This window comes from Carex rostrata, chromosome 2 (assembly GCF_964058835.1).
Source record: "Carex rostrata chromosome 2, lpCarRost1.2, whole genome shotgun sequence".
Lineage (NCBI taxonomy): Eukaryota > Viridiplantae > Streptophyta > Magnoliopsida > Poales > Cyperaceae > Carex > Carex rostrata.
In genome coordinates this window covers 16,431,852-16,452,657 of record NC_135919.1, presented here as the reverse complement: position 1 = coordinate 16,452,657, position 20,806 = coordinate 16,431,852, and the positions used below count along the sequence as shown (strand labels likewise).

At 37.0% G+C, this 20,806-nt stretch overlaps 3 protein-coding genes across 7 annotated transcripts; 2 read left to right on the top strand and 1 right to left on the bottom strand.

Moving 5' to 3' along the window:
• Nucleotides 1–1,071: 1,071 nt before the first annotated feature.
• Nucleotides 1,072–4,103, top strand: STOP1 (C2H2 and C2HC zinc fingers superfamily protein). Of its 4 annotated transcripts, XM_078294402.1 has the most exons (3): nucleotides 1,072–1,325; nucleotides 1,820–3,298; nucleotides 3,777–4,103. In XM_078294402.1, the coding sequence occupies exon 2, from the start codon at nucleotides 1,938–1,940 to the stop codon at nucleotides 3,294–3,296; it is 1,359 nt and encodes a 452-aa protein (XP_078150528.1). In that variant the 5' UTR covers nucleotides 1,072–1,325; nucleotides 1,820–1,937; the 3' UTR covers nucleotides 3,297–3,298; nucleotides 3,777–4,103. The 4 variants fall into 4 exon arrangements, with proteins under 4 accessions (XP_078150528.1, XP_078150541.1, XP_078150536.1 ...); XM_078294415.1 differs by lacking the exon at nucleotides 3,777–4,103 and having other exon boundaries at nucleotides 1,883–3,514; XM_078294410.1 differs by lacking the exon at nucleotides 3,777–4,103 and having other exon boundaries at nucleotides 1,838–3,514.
• A 2,248-nt stretch (nucleotides 4,104–6,351) lies between these two features.
• On the bottom strand, nucleotides 6,352–11,274 carry LOC144545730 (forkhead-associated (FHA) domain-containing protein). Of its 2 annotated transcripts, none has more exons than XM_078294281.1 (6): nucleotides 10,873–11,274; nucleotides 9,737–9,924; nucleotides 7,938–9,374; nucleotides 7,451–7,610; nucleotides 6,865–7,259; nucleotides 6,352–6,716 (listed from the first exon to the last, which is right to left on the bottom strand). In XM_078294281.1, exons 1-6 carry the CDS (start codon nucleotides 11,135–11,137, stop codon nucleotides 6,453–6,455), a joined length of 2,709 nt encoding a protein of 902 aa, XP_078150407.1. In that variant the 5' UTR covers nucleotides 11,138–11,274; the 3' UTR covers nucleotides 6,352–6,452. The 2 variants fall into 2 exon arrangements, with proteins under 2 accessions (XP_078150407.1, XP_078150414.1); XM_078294288.1 differs by having other exon boundaries at nucleotides 7,995–9,374; nucleotides 10,873–11,249.
• A 3,640-nt stretch (nucleotides 11,275–14,914) lies between these two features.
• Nucleotides 14,915–17,814, top strand: LOC144545720 (alpha-(1,4)-fucosyltransferase-like). The gene is made up of 4 exons (XM_078294270.1): nucleotides 14,915–15,519; nucleotides 15,678–15,851; nucleotides 16,303–16,867; nucleotides 17,564–17,814. The coding sequence occupies exons 1-3, from the start codon at nucleotides 15,001–15,003 to the stop codon at nucleotides 16,840–16,842; spliced, it is 1,233 nt and encodes a 410-aa protein (XP_078150396.1). The 5' UTR covers nucleotides 14,915–15,000; the 3' UTR covers nucleotides 16,843–16,867; nucleotides 17,564–17,814.
• The last annotated feature ends 2,992 nt before the right edge of the window (nucleotides 17,815–20,806 follow it).

Here is a 20,806-nt window from a genome sequence, read left to right as displayed (position 1 = left end):
ATCAATTGGAAACAACTTTAATTCTCTTTTATTGCTTTTTAAACTTGTTATAAATCATTAGAATTGTTAAGAACCAAACCAAACCAATTTCTCTCACTTCTAGAATCTCAAGTAATTTTAAGACGAATCCGGTCATTTTCTTCCGTCCCTGTGGATCGATACCTGAGCATACTCATCGATAGGATAGTGCACTTGCTATCTGATTTGACAGAGTATAACAAAGGTTTAAAAGGTATAGCTTGCTATACTGAAACTTTGTAGCATATATTCTGTGCGAACAGACCAATAAACAAGGGGGAATTTCACGTATACCCCTCAAAAACTTCAATATTACGTATTTCCCCCTCTAAATTTTAAAATTACATATTTCCCCCTCTAAACTCCAAAAACTCACATATTTATCCATTTTATTGTATTTTATATTAAAACACATTCTAAATTTATAAAATACCTATTTTACCCTTTTATTAAAAAAACATAATACGCCCATCTGACTCCAATTTGAATCTGAAGGTTCCTCTACCGTCCGAATTGCTTTAAGATCCGTGCGCGCCACATCAACACAAATCTTGAAGCGAACACACACGGATATTGAAGCAATGTGCACATATTTTAATGTGTTGCATGCGGATCAAAATTACTTTGAGATCTGTGCAGACTAGATTAGTACGAATCTTGAAGCGAACACGCAATAATCTTATTGCGATGCGCTTGGATCGGACAGTATAGGAACCCTTCAGATTCAAATTTGAGTTTAATGGAGGCATCTCATACTTTTAATGACGGGTAAAGTAGGTATTTTATAAATTTAGAATTAGTTTTAATATAAAAGACAATAAAATGGGTAAATATGTGAGTTTTTGAAGTTTAGAGGGGGAAATACGTAATTTTAAAATTTAGAGGGGGAAATACGTAATTTTAAAATTTAGAGGGAGAAATACGTAATATTGAAGTTTTTGAGGGGTATACATGAAATTCCCCCAATAAACAAAGGTATACTGTATAGTATACCAAACTAATTGGAGTTCTCTCGTTCTCAAATCTCAAGCCACTTATTGGGCTCGGGTTACCAAAACCATTAACAAATTCGTTGGAAACGCGAACAAAAAAAGGGTGAAGTCAAGAAAGAGAAGGGAAGCTGCAGTAGTGAAGAGAGAGGAGATAGAAGGAAAACTGATTTTTAAACCTGATCAGATCTGATAAGCTATCTTCGGTTGAAATTGGGAGATGAGAAAGGAGCTTCATAAGCTATCTGCGATTGGTTTTTCTGGGGATTTTTACCTCTATTCCGTCCCTTTCTTCGAGCGTCTCAGATCTTAAATCAGGTTAATTTCTTAAATTAAATGGGAATGATTAGGTTTTTAGGCCACCAGCTGTGAGATTACTTCGGGGTTCTTTCTTTTTCCTTTTTCAGTTGCTTCAATTTGAAAACTAAAACAGCGTTGACTTTTTAGTAAATTTTGTTATTGTATGAAACCTGGAGTTTAGATGTTTTCTCATAGAGGTTCTTCACCATATAGTGGCTGGCGCACCTTAAGTTCTTTGTCCATTTTTGTAGTTTCAACTCAGAAACATTGACTTGTGCGAAATTTAAGTCCAGTTATCCTGTTACATCTGCCGGGGGAATCCATGAAGCATTTGTTGTTATTACATATTTGTTACATACAATGTAATACAGCCTATAAATACTAATTAAACACCTATTCTAGGATCTGGCTCTGCTTAAATGTATTAATTGATGATCCTGTCAAGCACTTAACACTCCCCACTCATGTGTTTTTTTTTTTCGTTTTTCTTTTGCTTCTTTGCATTTGATCAGGCTAGATCCATCTTGCAGCTTCACCTCAGAGCGGGAGACAAATATTTGAATCGCTGTTTGCAGTTTCACCTCAGAGTGAGAAACACGTATTTTAATCACTGTTTATAAGGAAGATAGAATGGATCAGAAGCAAAGGTCAAGTTTCACATCTCCTTCAACAAGCAAAACCCCGGAAAGCTTCAACCCTAACTATGCACATTCCCAATTCAACTCACAGACCCAAACCCAATATCCCAATCCGTTTGGTATTCCCTCTCAACTTATCGATTCCCAATCTCCAGAGTGGGACCCACAGGCCTTGCTCTCAAACCTCTCCTTTCTCGAACAAAAGATACACCAAGCACAGAACATAGTCCAAGAGATGATCCGCACAAATGAGGGGCAAAACTGCATTTTCTCTGAGGCTGAGATGACCGCCCAGCGATACCTGTTGACTACTGATCTCACCTCGATAATAATCCAAGTAATCTCTGCTGCTGGTTCATTTCTCCCGTCTATAAGAACTCCTTTCCTTTGGGGCAACCCCCCTATTTCCCAGTTGGGTAGTTCTATTGCTTCCGCTTCTAATTTGGGTCCAAGCCCAAATTTATATCAACCAAATCCGAATCCAGATTGTGAGGAATTGACCAAAGGTTGGGAAGAGAATGGGGTTGAAGAAGGTGCTGACCAGATCCAAGTTGAGGACCTAGACGTAAAAGAAAGTGAAGATGTAGACCAAGATGGAGATAATTTACCAATTGGGACATATGAGGTGTTACAATTGGAGAAAGAGGAGATTTTGGCACCACACACCCATTTCTGTACCATTTGTGGGAAAGGTTTTAAGAGGGATGCCAACCTGAGGATGCACATGAGAGGCCATGGGGATGAGTACAAGAACCCAGCAGCACTTGCAAAGCCTGTTAGGGAACCGGGTTCACAGCCCGTGCCTGTTAAAAGATACTCATGTCCATTTGTCGGTTGCAAGAGGAACAAGGAACACAAGAACTTTCAGCCATTAAAGAATCTGTTGTGTGTTAAGAACCATTACAAGAGAAGCCATTGTGAAAAGAGCTACACATGTAGTCGCTGCAACACCAAAAAGTTCTCAGTCATAGCGGATCTCAAGACACACGAGAAGCATTGCGGTAGTGACAAGTGGCTTTGTTCGTGCGGGACCACTTTCACCAGAAAGGATAAATTGTTTGGGCATGTGGCGCTTTTCCAGGGGCACACACCAGCACTACCCACGGATGAAATGAAGGGGAAGAATGAGGAGATTGATGATAAAAATGATAGTGGTGGTGTTGGATACAATAATGGTGATGAGTATCTTGATATGAAGGGGGGGTATTTCTCTCCTGTGGTGAACTTGGATTCATTTAGTTTTGAGGGGTTAAATGATTTTTCAATGACAGTATTTGATCCTACTGAGAGTTCATTTCATTTTCTGCAATCTGGGTCTCCGGGTTTTTCGCAAAAGGATCCAGGCAACTAAAGGTGTTATTTTCTTGTGTGCTGTTATTATGTATATGTAGTATTTATTTGCAATATCCTTGCAATGCGGGAAGTATCACTTACTAAAGGTGTTATTTTCTTGCCATTATTATGTACATGTGGTATATGACCCAAGAACTTGCTAGAAGCATGACCTGTACTGGTCCTATCTTGAATTTCTTAGATACTCCCACTTTATGCACGGGTTGGTGCAGTTTATGTTTATAGTGTTTTATGGAATAGGGGTGATATATCTCTTTTTGCATGATCTTTTGATATATTGTTGGGATGTGTTCATACAAAATTGGAATATGGAGGAAACCAAGCATCCACGCAGTGTGAGTAGTTAGGAGTCTTAGGAGTAATGTTTTTCTTATGTTGGTCCATTTTTAGCTTTATGTGTAGCATCCTTTTAATCTATATCTTTTGATATATTTTTAGCTTTATGTTGGTCCATTTGTACTTGTCTGTTTCTTAACAGGATGAGAGGCACCTCGTGGATTATGTATACTTGAAGCTTTTATAACTAGTAGTTATTATGAGAGTGGAGTTTCTGGGATTGGCAGAGCACATAGAAGTATAAAGAGGTATTACAACTCTTGTATGGATGACGGATAAGAGATTAGAATATGGATTTCTTATTGTTAAATTTGTTCATACTTTCATTTGGCTAGCTTTCTTTTATTAATATCTTTTTAGATTCTAATGTTTTAAAACTAGTTTGTTCAATGATGCCAGTTACCGTTGAAGAAAAAGTAACTATTAATGTCGAAACCTAAATTCGAGAAACTCAAAATTTTCATTTCAATATATTTGCTTAAAATCTCCATTTTTAATATTTTATATAAGTTGATGACTAATTTGAAAAAAATTGTATATTTAATTAATCTGACAAAACAATGAAGAGCTGTTTAGCTTCACCTCATTTTAGTGCACCACTAGGCTCCTCTCAATTTTGTATAAATAAAAAATGGAACTGTTGCCCCTTAACTCTCTGCTGCGCGTCCAAGAAAGCATGAAAGAGAAAGGAAAACCAATTTCATTTCTAACAAAAGGCGCCATTAACTCTTCCCACTCTCTATTAAGTTATTTGATTAATTCTCTAATCCATGAACTGCTGGATGTTTTGGGTCATTTTTGTTACGTTATAGATGCTGGACAAGCTACAAGTTTAAAAGTTAGACACAGCTTGGGATTTGGTTATACCAAGGAGAGCCGGTATCAACTATCAAGGGTAGGAAGTGGGAGGTATTGGTTATCTTTGGTAGGAAGAGGATGCATCATGCTAGACCCCTCTCCCGAATTTTTTTATTAATAGAAATAAAATAAAATAATTATCGAAAAAGGAGATTACTGTTGGTTTTTTTCGAAATATAGGTATGACGGGTTGTGAAAACCCGTCCACCGGACGGGTCTAATTATCCCATCCGGATTATCCGTTAATCCCCTCCGTTTAATCACTCGTTTAATCACTTCGACGTAAAAAAAAAAAAAAAAAAGAGAGAAACCCGGACGGGTTTAGAGGACCCGTCCTGAAAAAAAAAAAAGGTGGACGGGTTAAGGCGTCCCGTCTAGACGCACGCAAAAAAAAAAAATGACCGGATTAATACAACCCGTCCCCACCCGAATTAACCTTTCCAAATACTCGCACTGATCCTTTAACATCTCATTTGGCATGTACCTCGCATCCCCTTCCTCTATGCCAAGACCATGATCCATTAAAGTCGCACAGCCAAAATCACCAAGTTTGTAGGTACCGCTTTTGGCATATATGTTTTCAGGTTTAATATCCAGATGAGCTATGCCTCGTTCATGCATGAAATTCAGTGCCTTGGCTATCTGAAACATGTATGGAATTTTTTAATGAGCTATGGTTTGTTCACCACAAAGAAGCATTAGTGACAATCAGCAAAACCCTATTTTAGAGGAACACTCAAAGAAAGCACAGTATATAACAAATTAAATGATATACCAGAGTCAGAGAGGTGTATTACATAAATACAGGTATATTATCAACGGCACAAATATACAAAACATGCACATTCATCATTTTTATGGAATGTATCATACCAATTTTTAATTGTTGACAATGACTCATACCAGAAAAACCCCGGCCAATGCAAGTAGCAGAACCACATAAAACCAATGTTCCCTATTTACAATCAATCAAGTCTCTATCAAATGCTAAGTTTTTCTCAAGCACCAATAATAATGCAACTATATTAAAATGAAACCCAATCTATATGCAATTCACCATGAATCATGCAATGTTTGAAAAACAATCAAAGTTGCAGTCACTCGAATAGCATTTGTTATTAAATCTGATGATATTCTAACAGGAACATGTTATTCCGATCTCAGCCATTCAATTTTGTCCATACGCGAACAACAAAGATCAACGGTTGGGATCGGAATAACAGATTCCTGTTATTTCCGATTTTTGGAGCTTCGTGTTAAAAAAGGCTTGACATTTAATATGGTGTGATCTAACGCTTGAGTTGTCGTTTTGGATGAAGTATAAAAGAAGAGTTTATTATTGGATCTGATCCAACCGTCACGGCCTCACGGGTCTGCTAGATAAGAGTTATTCCTGCATCTTATGTCATCTGATAAGCTCAACTTATCTTATTTAAAATGTTAATTGGTATGACTTTTCCGTTTTAATGCTACGTAATTAAAACTAATATATCTGCACATCTTATGTCATCTGCTAAGTTCAACTTATCTTATTTTAAATATTTAAATATTACTATTGGTATGACTTTTCCTTTCTGACGCTACGTAATTAAAGTATTTTAGACTAACATATCTGAATGAAAGTATCGGGCAATGGAAAACGAACGTCATTTAAGATTCCTGCTAATCACAAATTCGACAAAGTAGATGTCCATTGCCGCTGTATGTGGCCTAAATTTGGGGTATAATTTCTACTAAACCAATTAAACCAAGACGAAAAAAACACTTTTCAGACCAGTTACAAGAAACTTAAGTACCTTCTTTTTTACTATAAGAATCATATTCTTCAGGCTCTCAGAAAAATTAAGAAAAAACAGAAAGAAAAAGTAAATAATCCATATTAATATGAAAATAGTAATCTAATTGTATCTTTACATCAAGAGAGTTACTAATACTTGAACTGGCTTGTATCTAATTGTACCTAATTGAGCAATCTGGTCTGCCCATAATGAGAATTATGGAGCAGGATTAGTTTGAGTCCCTTAACAGCCTCGGCTGCCTTGATTGTCCTTCTTGCAATGACAGGATTGTTGTCCTTGCTTTTGTAATTATCAGCAATTAGTGCTGCATCACCTGTGCATGGCCCAGTAGGTCCCCTGTGGCTGCTCGAGGCCCACAAGAACCTCTTTGACAATGGATTTGTTAGACTATCCTTGAATTCCTTTGCCTCCTCACAAAGCAACCCCTATAGAAATTAGAAAAAAGAATATCAAAATAGTAAAAATGACAACAACAAAAAAGGTATTGTCACTAACCTGCACAAGACTGGTGGTACTATTATCTTTCAGAAAATTAAGTTCTAAAAATTTAATTACTGGTAAAAAAGTTCATACCTCAGCCATGGCTTTAATCTTCAGTGTGGTGCTGCTAGAGAGGAGAACAACCTCTGCATGGCCTCTCAATTTCTTGAACAGGAGGGCACATTCCAATACATGATCCTCTGAAGTGGGGGTTACTATTTCCATGAAGCTACTGCATGGAGAGAAGATCGCATTTAGGTCGGACCTGAAGCCAGGTGCCACATCCACAACTGCATCCCCAAATAGTGACGTGGGAGTCACTGGTGGAGTGGGGGCCACTGGCAGTGCCTCTGATGAGCTTTGCACATGGATCCACAGGGGCTCTCTCTCCATGCATTCTTCTATCCATTCCAAAACTAAAGATGCTTGTTTGTTCGGTCGCCTGAAGAGACCCTCGCGCCGCTTCATGCAATCCAGCTCTCTTATAACTGGCAATTGAAAAGAAGGTTTGATTACTTAATCAGTTAAGCAGTTGATTAATTCATTATCAAGGCAACAAAATTTGAATATTTCATTCATGTAGGTGATTGTGAGGTGCTAAATTGGGAATAAGCTGATACCAAAATAGGCTTGCAGAAACAAGTGTGTGTGTGTGTGTGTGTTATGGAAATAAGCCTACCAATCCTTGGAATAATGAGGCGTGTTCCTCTGAGGCCTTGTAAGAGCCTTATGGCCTTGATTGATTCTTTTCCTAATAGACAGCCTGTATCCACGATCATGATCCATTCTTTTCTTGGTTCCCTGGCATTTTCTCGCTGCACCCATTGATGGGACCGACACTGCAGATAGCATAAAGACATACAATAATTTTTCTGCATTTTAATCAAATACTTTATTTGTTTAAAACTTTATTCTAATTTTTCTCCAATTGGACAATTGGTTATGAATGTAAGAACTAATTTCTTTTGCAAGACTGTAATAAAGCATCAAATTGTGTTTGAAAACACAAAATAAGCATCAATTGGAAATTCTAGCAGTATCCATACAAGATTTCTCAACCAGCAGCCATATCTCAACCATTGTGTTCAAATGATAATAAACAGAAACATTTCAAACTGGGACAAATACTGTGGTTCTGTAATCCTTGATTGAGAAAAGAAACTTACCACAGAGCTGTTGTCAGGAATTGTGCATAGAGGTTTCAAGGGGCTGTTACTAAGTACCTGAACATTATTATTATCAAATAAAACCCGGAAAGGTAACCTCTCCATCTCCTTTCTCTCACCAATCTCAATTTCTACCACGGCATGGTCCTCACAGAGAGGCTGCCTCAATTTTTGTGCAAGTTTCGAATCCGGCGTACAGTTCTCCTTATCTGAAGCAAAATTCTCACAGTTTACCTCTTCAATCCCTTCAAAATCCACATTTTGAAATAAGGCCCTTGCGGGACTCTTTGAGACTGGTCTGTATTTGCTTTCAGGAGATGAGAAAATTGGGGTGACATTCTCCTTATCTGAAGCAAAATTCTCATTTTCTCCACAATTTTCAAATAATACCTGGGCAACAGATTGCCCAATCTGTATTGGTTCCCCCACAGTGTGTACAGTTTCTTCACGCTTTTTTGCACTTTTGCTGACAGAAACTTGCAGGGTACCATTCCCATTTTCAGAGGAAAAATTCTCATTTTTGTGTGAGACCTTGGAGTATGTGTCACTTTGCTTAGTTTCCCCCAAAATACGCACAGTTTTTCTACTCTTTTTTACACTTCCGCTAGCAAATAATTTTGGGATATCCTTCTCTTTTGTTTTGGATAATGTATCCCTGGAATTCGAGGATACAGATTCATCATTTAGGTTTGACTTCCCAGAAACACACAGGGTTTCAGTACTCTTCTTCACTCCTTTGGAGGAATTATTCCTGGGCAGTCCAGTGTATTGCTTTGCTTTGCCTATAGTGAACACAGCCTTTCGACCTGCTTTGTTTCTTTTGCCATACGAGCTTGCCAGGGTCATATTCTCTTTATCCGATTCAAAATTTTCTTCTTTTTCAAGTTCTACCTCTTTTGCACCAGATATTTCAAACAAGTCCCTATTCGTTCCTTCTAGTCTTGCCATTTCTTTACTTAAACCAGTTTGGATGGAGAGAGATATAACAGACCTAGATTTAGACCGTCTTGACAGAAGGCTTGATGGAGTTCCCTTCTTGATGGATTTGACAGATTCTGATCCTGGTGGGACCATCTCAGAGGCGGGCTCTGGTGGAACTGTTTCTGAGATCATACTGGTACCGGCTATGTCCGAGAGCAGGCTGCCAGGACTGGTCCTTGTAGCGGATCCGGTAGATTCGGTTTCTGGTAGGGCCTGGTCTGAGATGGGATGTGTACCCACTAAGTCTAAGAGAAGGCTGGATGTAGTGTCCCTTCTAGAAGTGCCAGCACATTCTGATACTGGCAGGACTGGTCCTGAGATTAGACCAGTATCTGTGAAGCCTTCCATTACTGGGTTTTGCTGCACCGTTTCCAATTCTAAAGAAATGAGTTCCTCACGAACACCATTGGTGGTAATTTCATCTTGATCGGTCAAGACCTCTTGGCAGATTTCATCCTGAAATTGGTATATATCGAGGAAGCAGTTTGTAAATCAGCACACAAAATTCACAGAAATAAATTTGATTAATGCACCCTCAACAGAACCAGACTGGTGCAACTCAAACTGGCATATAATGTGTCCAACTTGATCTCTGAGCCTTAAAGCCCTAATAACAACTGATTTTCAAATGAAGAACAATGACCTGCCCAAAATAACGAATACCATATACAGGTACCAACCAAATTTGAATGAAAGTAAAGGATCCTTATTCAATGCTTGTCTGAGTACTTTTCTGTCCAAGACAAGCAAGCATGTAGAGAGGTGTCTTTAAGAAATTGTGAAGAAACCTTTGGAAATTCAAGTATAATGTGACGTACCTGACGTGTCTCTTCTTTTTCTTCAATTAAGGGAGGTAAGGGGTTCTCCATCTCATATGCTTCATTAAGAGATAGCCATTGGAACCTATACTCTCTAGCAGAAGTTCCCAGCCTTAAGATGTCCCCCTGCTTGATGTCAATAGGTATGTTTGGTTCAATCTTGGTGCCAGAAACCCAAGTCCCGTGCACTGTATGTTTAAAGATGAATTTTCAAATAAAGCATTAACCACAGAATTTGAAGTGCCCAGGAAAACATCTAAAATACATGGGCTTGGTTGTTCTAAGTGATTCTGTATGTAAATTTTGGGGCACCAAAAATTTATATAAGAAGACAAGCATCTTAGACTTCTAGATCGCAGAAAATACCCACAGAATTAAGACGGCTTATGTGCACACTGAAATTAAAGGAAATTTGAAATTAGTGGAGATATGTGCATGTGTTATTTAATAAACAAACATATGTTCAATTATGATACTCTCTCTTCTTTTAGAAGTAACCTACAATGATGAGTCCATGCCAATATGTTATTTGCAGCTAAACTTTGCAAAGAAAACGAGAAATTATTTGTATAATCCTGAAAATGAAAACAGAAAGACTAGAGATGGTTACCAAAATTAATTTTTAATTATATTTTTCTTAGTGCTTGCTAATTTCAGTATTGTAAAGTGGCTTTTGATTAGTCATCAATTTGCATCTTTAAGGAAAAATGAAGGAGAACTGCTGATTGTTACATTTAGACACCAACAAAGAGAAACTATAAAATCTTGTTCTGACTTCTGAGAGTAAACTCCACATATAAATTGAGGCAATTAAATGTTCTCTTTTAATCTTTCAAGAATAAGAACACGGAGAAGTAAATTTCTTGAGCAGATACTTAAATTACTGTTTAATAGAAAGAAAACAAATAAAAGAGCAATCCGAGGTTAACAGTGGTACTAGTCGTGCAAATATAAAATCGAACAGGATAGTCATATATACGAACAACGAAGAAAGATATGGGGTATTATAAACTACTCAAGCAAATGCTGGTGATTGCCTAGATTCATTTTTTACAACACGAAATGGACAGAATTATGAGCAAAAATCAAGTTTCCAAGAGATCTGAAAAATTTAAGAAATGATAGTATTTAACTACCTGAAGAGCGATCAATAATGCTGATTTTTTGGATCGAGGGTTTTGCAAGGATCTCAAGGTGGAAACGGCTAATGCTGGGGTGATCCAGGGTGACGTGGCAGTCTGGGTGCCGCCCCATCAGGACAGGCATATCCTCGTACTCCTCTCGGGTCTCTCCACCTGGCCCGCTCAGAAAGATGTTTTTCAGCGCACATCCGTTCCTCAAGACGGAAAAAACTGGAATCTTGATTTCGAGTTTGTCTGATTTCTCTCCTTTTTCTGCCATTTTGAATCAATTAAGCGAAAGAGAAAGAGAAAGAGGGAGGGGGGAAGTGAGTGTGAGTGTGAGCGTGAGCGTGTGAGAGAGAGGTTCTTTTTCTTTCTTGGGTAGAATTGGGTGCCAGAGAGAGAGATGGAAAACGATTTATTCAGAAATCAATGGAGAGATTAATTAGACCAGTGGATTTGAAATAGGACCGTTGCTGCTTTAGTTGGGTTACTTCTGTCTGCAGCCGTTGCTCTGTTTGATTATCTGTAGCAAATCAGAAACCAAGTCTGTCTCTTTTCGACCTGGGTTTTAGGCGTGACTTTAAATTCAGACGAAGAAAATTGTACCATTCAACATTTCGAACGGATTAACGGATGGACACTGGACAGGCACCATTTGAAACTTGAATAGTATTTAATAGGGAGAAAAATTCTAACAACGACAAAATTTCTCTGTGGCCCACTTTACAGTAATAGACGGAACTCCACAAGCGTCTCAGGAGTCAGGAGCCAGGAAAGGTTTCTGCTCAAATCTAACGGCTATAACACAGTAACGCGAAGACTAGAGTTGGCAATATTGCGGGTCGGATTGGGTCATTATTGCTGATATAGTGTTGTGTTGATTACTTGATTATATGAAGCATATTAATTATAACTGGTGCATATAACATCATGTAACTACTAGGAATGCATATTTGTACAAACATTGAGGCGTCTTTTTTTTTTTTGGTAATCATGCACAGTGTGCTACAAATATTTTTCAATAGTGTTGTATATGAAGCATGATATATTCGTTTTAAATTAACACAATAATTTTTTGGTGCCCATGTGGGGTAGTGACTTGAGCATATTCGTGAGTTTCTTGTGATCATTTGACTCATCTATATGTACAAATAAATAGCAAGTTTAATTTGAATTTGCACAAAAGTCATTATGTCGTTTTTTAATTAACACAAACTAACATATCGTGTAATGTATTAAAAAAATACATCGTGTAATCAGTTGATGACATTCGGATTATAAAAATATGTTTGTATGGGAGTTTGAAATGATTAACGGTTTTTTAATCAGACACTATTAAGTGAGCGTTTTTTAGTTAAAAAGGTGCGTAGTTGTTGACAAAAAATAAATTTGGTCAAAAGAAGTGCATATTTTGAAGTTCAGATAATGTGAAAAGAGTGAGTTATTGGTAATATGCTATGGATCGATGGACCCATATGCTAAGGATTTATATTTATATTTTTAAAATTTAAACAGTCAATCTGAATAATTAAACACGATCTTCTTATGAAAATATACTTGCCTATTTAAGGAAATAGTAACAATTTTTTAAAAATGTTAAACTTGATATCCAAGTACATTTTCTTATGGAGATCATATTTAACAGCTCAAATCGGCTATTTGAAATTTAAAGATAAAGATATAAATTTAAAGTACGAGTTAAACAGTAATATGCGAAAATATATGATATAATTGTCAATAGCTAACACAAATAATTGTGTGTTACGTCAACTATTTTTTTTAACTAAATAAAATATTGAGAATTTCATATAGCCTTCAAAATTCTTAATGTTATATGTTTCTCCTTTTAAAAATTATAATATCATACCCACCTTTTTAAATTTCAAAAACTCACAAATTCATCCAATTTATTGTCTTTTCTATTTAAATTCGTTTTAAACTCGTAAAGATCTCATTTTACTATTTATTAAAAATAAATAAAAGTATGCAACTTGTGTAATAGAAATATTTAGTCTTTTTGTTGGATGATTTGTGAGAATAAATAGTTAATTTGTCCGCTCATAACACGTACATAGTGACATATATAGGTACGTTTATGCGGCATTATTACTAGAGGAATGCAGATTTTGGCACCATATATTCAAGTCACGGCCTCTTCAAAAGGCATCATGCTCTCTTAGTCACGATATATTCGTGATTTACTAATTCGGTCCAAAATGGAGGGGGCTAAGCCATGCAATACATTTTTCTCACCTGGCGACCCGCTTTCAAAGTTCAATGGCAGTGCTATGGCTGATCCACTCATCTATCAAAGCGTTGTGGGGGCCTTCCAATACACTACGATTATTAGATCGGATATCTCGTATGCCATCAACAAAGCTTCGCAATTCATGCATGCTCCAACCGACGAATATTGGAATGATATTAAGAGGATCTTACTGGTCTTTGAATTTCCTCTCATTCTTTTTTTGAGCTACATGCATATTCCGATGCAGACTGGGCTAGTTGTCCGATAATAGAAGATCTATTTTGGGCTTTTGTGTTTTCTTAGGATCCAATCTCATTTCGTGAAGTTCTAAGAAACAACACACGGTATCTCGGTCGAGCACGAAGTGGAGTATAAGGGTAGACTCTGTAATTAGGATCAAGTTTGTAACAGAATTCAATAATGAAAAGATTAATTTTCTGATTCAATACAATAACTCTCTATTATCACACCACAAACTGACAAATTAAATAATTAAATATTTATCTTATTCCGACTACACACATATATTTTTAAATAAATGATAAAACAAGAACCTTGTAAATTTAAAATGAGTTTTGACAAAGACAATTAAATTGAATAAATTTTTGAAAATTTTGAAACTTAAAACGATAATATGATATTATGAATTTTTAGAAAAGAAATATATATTTTTGAAAAATTTAAAGATACAGCCCAATTAAAAAATGATAAAACAAGAACCTTGTAAATTTAAAATGAGTTTTGACAAAGACAATTAAATTGGGTAAATTTGTGAATCTTTGAAAATTTTGAAACTTAGAACGATAATATAAATATATACTTTTGAAAAATTTAAAGATACAAATGAAATTGCGGATTGCCCAATAAATATGATATTAGAGTTGTTGTGTATTTAGTTTAGAAGTATTCCCAAGTACAGGCTGGACATGTTTGGAGTTTATAAACAAGGCTTCATGTCACATCCTCTCTAATACTGTACAAGGAAATCTTTTACCATTATTGGATCTGAACCGTTCTTTTAAACTTGGCACGAATCTCACAGTCCAATAATACTGTCCGTCTACACTAGTCCGAATCCCAAAACAATAAAATTTAATCTCAACCCGTAGAGTGATATTGGAGAGGAGTTGAAGGATTTGTATCCCCTCAGGTAACCTGACTGAGTAGAATTGAATCGGACGGTCTGAAATTAAATTTTTTAACCTGACACGAATCTCAAAGCACAGTTAATACAGCCCCATACAGTCATTCCGATCACCCACCAGCTGAAATTAAATCTGGACCGTCCATTGCCATTGTGTTGAGTCAGGTACCTGGGAGTATACGGATCCAAGAGTTGAAAACCCTGGTGCGAAGAGACGAAGAGTGACGGACAAACTAAGCAAGCGAAAAGTCTACTGGAGAAAAAATGAACAAAATCTGAAATATTCAACTTCGATCATTCATCCTGTCTGCGTTACAGTCGTTCATCCAGTAGTCTTCTACTCTGTTTAGTTGTTCCAACTTCCAACTGGAAGTCTCCACGTCATTATCAAAAGGAAAAAAGTCCCCACATCATAATTCGTATTTAATCGTAAGGTTTCACGGTCAAAACCACCTCGGTTTGAATAGTAAACTCCTGAGGATAGTGCATTCTATCAATATTGCTACTCAAGTAACGGGTCACTGAAACAATTCTCCAAACTCATGTGGGCACCCATGCCCCAGTACGAATCAACACGATGCGAGTCTGTACAGTATAAACCTTCCAAGAAAACTGAAATTGCTATGAGGTAGTGAGGGGAAGCAACCGTCGAATTCGCCAGATGCAGCCACCTCTCTAGAGTCTCCTGTCTGCACCTCCACTACCAAACCCCCCTCCCTCTTCTCCCTCTTCTCCCTCCTCTCTCTCAATGTTCCATTTCCCCACCATAAAGCGCATCAACTACCTTGCCCCCATGCTGGCCTCAGCGCTGCTCCTAGTCTTCCTCCTGTCAGGCTACCTCGAATTCCCCTCTCTCTCCTCCTCGCTCCCTCTCTCCCCTACCCTTTCTCTCTCTAACCCCAACCGGATCTCAACAGCTGTCGATTCAATTGGGTCCCGCACCAGCGACCCATTCACAGAGCTCCTTCCCGCCTTCTCCGAGTGGGACTCTCGAGTCGGGTGTGACAATTTTAAGCGGAAATTTGAATCTTGGAAGGTTAATTCATCAGCAATACAAGAAACAGACATCCAGTATTGCAGCACGTGGCAGAAAGAGGGCCATTCCCGGCATGTCAGTGTGCTTGTCAAAAGCTGGACTTGGATACCAGATAATTTGGAGGGAATTTACTCGTGCGGATGCGGATTAAGTTGCGCTTGGAGTAAATCGCCAGTTGTAGTGGACCGACCGGATGCTTTGCTCTTTGAGAGTGCAATGCCTCCTCGTATTGTAATCATTTGATCTTCCTTATTGATTTTTCTTCTATGCAAATAGTTGTCAGATTAGCATTTCATTACTGGCTATTATTGTTTTGGGAAACAATTCAGTCCTGTTCAGTATAACATTCATTATATTGTATATTTATTTGTCTGTTTGTTTGTTTTCAGAGGCGCACAGGAGATCCCCTACGTGCCTACTTGGATCTGGAGGCGAGTAGAAAACGGACAGGTTTTGAGGACATATTTATTGGTTACCATGCAAGTGATGATGTACAAGTTACATATGCAGGGAAATCATTTCACATCGGTCGGAATTACCGTGTATCTCCAGTAAAAAGAAATGTAAGGAAATCCTGATCACATAGAGGAAAAAAGTCGTGTCAATACCAGTTACTGTCTATTCAATGAACCTGTCCTTATTGTTCTATATTTTTCACAAAATGGCCAAATGTAATAAAAAATTGCAATTGAGATGATTGTTCAGTCATCTGTTATTTGGATTATCTGTTGAGGCCAATTCAGAGGTCAATTGATGCTTGAACAATGAGGGAGCACCAATAAATTGTGCACTATTTTAATTCCCCTAAATCATAGAACTTGAGTCATTGTATGTACAAGTTATGGGAGCCGGTGGTCCAGTATACCGGATTGATGCAGTCTTTCTATAGCCTATAGATAATTAAACAAAGAAATGTAAACTGCATAGAAATAAAGGTAATATTAAATAGCACGGTGCATTTCTGAAATTCTAGACCAAAAGCATACAAATTGACATTTTCTCCTCTGGAATCAGGATATACTAGTTTACTGGTCCTCGTCCCGGTGCCTCCCACAAAGAGATGACTTGGCAAAAAGATTTCTCTCTCTCATTCTGCACCACTCCTTTGGCAAGTGCCTCAATAATGTGGGTGGACTTGACCAATTGCTTGTTCTCTACCCAGACTGTGCCATGTCCAAATCCCCGATCTGGTGGGACCACCTCCACTGTGCGATGTCCCACTACAAGTTTGTCCTTGCCATTGAAAACACGTTTACTGACAGCTATGTGACAGAGAAACTCTTTTATGCGCTTGAGGCTGGCTCAGTACCGATATATTTTGGTGCACCAAATGTGTGGGAATTTGTTCCCCCGAACTCAATTATTGATGGGTCAAAGTTTGGATCTGTTGAGGAGTTGGCAAATTATGTGAAGAAGGTTGGAGAGGATCCAGTGGCGTATGCAGAGTTTCATGCGTGGAGACGGTGTGGCGTCTTGGGTAATTACTGGAGGGTCAGGGAGATGAGCCTTGACACGTTACCATGCCGCTTGTGCCAGTCAGTTGGTAGGAGATGAGGGAGGAATGCTAGGGATTCATGAGGTGAGGTTAATCTTGTGTTTTGTTAGGAAAATTTCATGCATGCCCTTAACTTAACTATTGCATATCCAATATGCCTCTACAGAATGAAAAATACAATGAGCTCCAGCCTATATGAACATGAAAAGGCTAATCAGTGCTCATTGTTTTTGTCAAATTAACCCTCACTTCTTTCTCAATTAGTAACAAAGCAATGAGAAGATGGAGGTAATTTGCCATTATTTTTTAAAAGAGAGGTGTAATGGGTGTTTTGGCTATTTTCTGATGAGTGGGGGTATGTGCAAACTTTTTCCCTTTCGAAGACAAATTCATGTAAACCAAGACACAAAAGTTCTTACCGGCACCTAACTCATGGCCAGAGTGCCTCCATATTAGTATTCCTACAACAATTATTGGTCAAACTACATACAGTCTGGCGTGGGCAAGTAACATACTGTTGATTTTTATGGCTGGAGTAAAGCCTCCTAACACTTTATGGTACCAGATATAGATGAAGTACCTACCTCCCCAATGCCCACGAGCCCGATAGACATCTGCTCTGTTTTTCAGATCAGACTACCTGTTTACATTTCATTGATAAACATTGTGAAACAAACATTGGTGGGTACCAAGTGGTACCAGCCTTGAGAGGCTATCATCAGGTTATGTTCACAATAGCGAGATTTCTAATGCCTTCTCTTTTCAATTTTTTTGTATCAGGTCAAGCAATGAATTGTTGACATGCCTTCTTGTTTTATACGTCTAGGAGAGAGATGTGAGTTTATCAATTGGTAGTTTGCAAGTGTTATAGAAGTATTAGAATGTCATTACTCCGGAAATAGTTCTCTTACATAGAATGGTCATATTTCCTTGTCTTATCTGTGTATGTATATGCAAACATTTTTGGAACAACAGGATTATAATTGCGGGTATCTACAAGGAAATAAGAACCTTCGTTTTTATCCAACAAACTGTGAATCGTTCTTGTTTCTGTAGAGGGATAGATTTTATAGAGGGTCTGGAGGGGTAATAAATATTGAGCATGCATGCAGGTTGCTCTGATATAACACTACCCCTCAAGCTTCAAGGAAGCACCAATCCCCTGCTGATTTTTTCCCTCAAATCAAAACTTAAATAATATAAAAAGGGCTTGTAATTAGGTCTGGGGCTTGCACAGCTCTTAATTGAGCAAGTTTTTTCCCTCATTAGAGAGTCCGGGGCTTGCATAGTTTTTAATTGAACATGTGCTTTAACCCATTCATAGGCGCTTGATCAGTCCCGAGTGCACAAGATCTTTCAGCCTCCCCTTGTAAACATCAATTATACAAAGTTTTTTGGTACTGTTACTGATCTTGCATTTCTCTTTCTTATTGTTCCTTTTCTTTTTTTTATACACTCTATGAATAATTCTTGGTGTTTGTGATGTTATTTAGCTATTCGATTTGTAGATTTTAGATTTCATGCAATCTGGTGAGCGTTGGCAAGTTCTGGTAAATTTCTGAAAAAAAAAGCACCTTGTTTTCAACCTTTGATTGCTTCTTAATAAACCAAACTTGCTGTTAAATCAAGACTCAGAGCCCGCTGTGAGTCCCGTGAAGCAATGGATTTCTTTCCCTTTTTTTCCTTTTTTTCTTTTCTGGTACAGAGAGGTCTGATGCCAGTCCTAGGGCAATTCATGGTCAGGACTGGATCTGTCCCTAAATAAACCAAAACTGAGGGCTTAGCTGCATATGTGAAGTCCTCGGTTTGATCAGTGAAATGAGAATGTTGTCTTTCCGTTTAATATTTCATTTTCATGATTCTCTGACTTTGGAGCATTCCATGATTTTCATAATTGGTTTATTTTCTAAAAATGAGAAAGAATGTCTTGCATATTTCATTTTCATCTGATCTGGGCACTTTTTTTTTTCCCCTTTTGACTGATTTGCATATACACGTTAGTTAGAGTTGAACATTAAATTAACAAAAAGGAAATACTATGAACATAGGGACTTAGTTGCATTATAATCTTCTTACCCAGTCAGATTATTTTACTTCAGCTTTAATCGATTAGTTGAACATTGATTACATATGAAAAATAGTCACGGATTTCTTTTCTTTTCTTAAGTATATTGTGACTGCGAAGTTAGGATTTGAGTCAGAGATACGCAGAAATCAAATTGTTATTGTTACAAAATTAATACTATATGAGTATGAAGATAAGTAGAGAGAGAATTGTGCAAATATAAAATTATTTCATTAAAGAAAGGAACAAGAAGGACATCAGCCTAAACTAGCAAAAATCTACCTCCTAATTAATGCACCAGGTCAGACAATTGTACAATTGTTCTTTTGTATGTTGGGGATATACGCTTATATTTATACATTCGGCTGGACATAGTTCATTATGAATCAATTCATATTTTCAAAACAATATACTACACCATACATACACCAAGTCCATTTAATATTTACTACTATTATACCTGTGCGTTGCAACGGGGGGACATATTATAAGAAACAAATATATCAATGAAAATAATAATTATCTAAAAATTAAAACACATGTTAATAGAAAATTTATATGATTCTGTATTTTTAATTAACTTTAATTGTGATCTCTGATAACAATTTGATGATGTGATGATTTTTTATTTTTAAGTACCAATGATATCAAATAATAGCTCGATTCGAATCTAATATCAAAACACACACACACACACACATTATAAGAAAAATATATATTCACACACACGTTCTAATTTATATTCTTCTTTGTTTCCAATTTAGAACACACACACACACACTGATATATTTTATATCGGAAATATATTCTAAATTGCCTACACCAATATGTATAGAAACAAAGAAAGAGAAATAAGGAAATAAAAAAAAATGATTTCCATTGTGATCCGTATAGAAACGAAGAAGTAAGGAAACAATAAATAAGAAAATAGAAGGTGTAGTCTTCTCAATTGAAGATGAGAAATATGGAAACAAAAAAAAAAAGAAAACAGATAAATATATCGCTAAATTTCATAATTTATTAAATTTTAATTGTAACGTATCGTGTGGCAGCATATGTGGTGGGTATGTTTTTAACTAAATTTAGACTTCTATACATAAAACAGATGCATTTAATCAAAAGAAGACAAAATATATAATTGGAGAGCTGAGATCAAATCCGAAGTTTTATCTCTCAATCGTAGCTGTTGGCGGATCGGACACCCAACATGCTTAATAATATAATAGAGAAATAGAGATAATGCTTAAAGCTTTTTTTTTTCTGTGCTGTACTATCTTCTTCCCCAATTTCCTTCGGCTCACCATTTTCACACTTATATTTTCTCCTAATTCAATTGACCCACCATGAAAAAATGGTAAAATCTGTCCAGCTAGAAGAGAATCGTCACAAATCGTTAGAACTGGTTCAAAGATAGACAAGACTATTTTTCAAGAGTAAGCAAGTCTTTAATTTCAGATCCTCTAGAATTTTTTTTTTTCAAGGGTAGTACAGGGTGGCTTCGCCACTGATTTTGACAACAATACTATTTTTGATCTCTTACCAAAGCATCATGTTTATTTCTTTGACTGCTGCTGAACATCGGATTTGCTTGCATAATTGCATCATTTGAAAGAATCTCAATTATATACAAGTAATCATATTAGGTATCGATTTGCTGTGCAAATAGTCAGTTGCTCAAGATATCATGAATTGAAATTTTAACTTGGCCAAACAACGAGAGTGAGCTTTAGAAGAAACTTACAAATCGCGTGTACACACACGAGAATTTAATAAGCAAAATGATCCACTTTGAAGGCTAATTAATACTCTCCGGTTATTCCCCTAAAAAACAATACTCTCCGGTTATTAAATTGAGGAGGGTTTAAAGGTTGAGTTTGACAAATTAAGCCGAGCATATTTTTGACGAGCCGAGGAAGGGGAAGGAGGAAGGAGGAAGGAGAAGGGAATGCTTAATTATA

Coding starts and splice junctions, on each gene's coding strand:
- LOC144545720 (XM_078294270.1), top strand. CDS start 15,001: ATGTTCCATTTCCCCACCATAAAGCGCATCAACTACCTTGCCCCCATG. Junction 15,520..15,677: donor GTGCAATGCCTCCTCGTATT/GTAATCATTTGA, acceptor GTTTGTTTTCAG/AGGCGCACAGGAGATCCCCT. Junction 15,852..16,302: donor TATCTCCAGTAAAAAGAAAT/GTAAGGAAATCC, acceptor CTCTGGAATCAG/GATATACTAGTTTACTGGTC.
- STOP1 (XM_078294402.1), top strand. CDS start 1,938: ATGGATCAGAAGCAAAGGTCAAGTTTCACATCTCCTTCAACAAGCAAA.
- LOC144545730 (XM_078294281.1), bottom strand. CDS start 11,137: ATGGCAGAAAAAGGAGAGAAATCAGACAAACTCGAAATCAAGATTCCA. Junction 7,611..7,937: donor TTCCTGACAACAGCTCTGTG/GTAAGTTTCTTT, acceptor TGCTATCTGCAG/TGTCGGTCCCATCAATGGGT. Junction 6,717..6,864: donor AGATTAAAGCCATGGCTGAG/GTATGAACTTTT, acceptor TAATTTCTATAG/GGGTTGCTTTGTGAGGAGGC.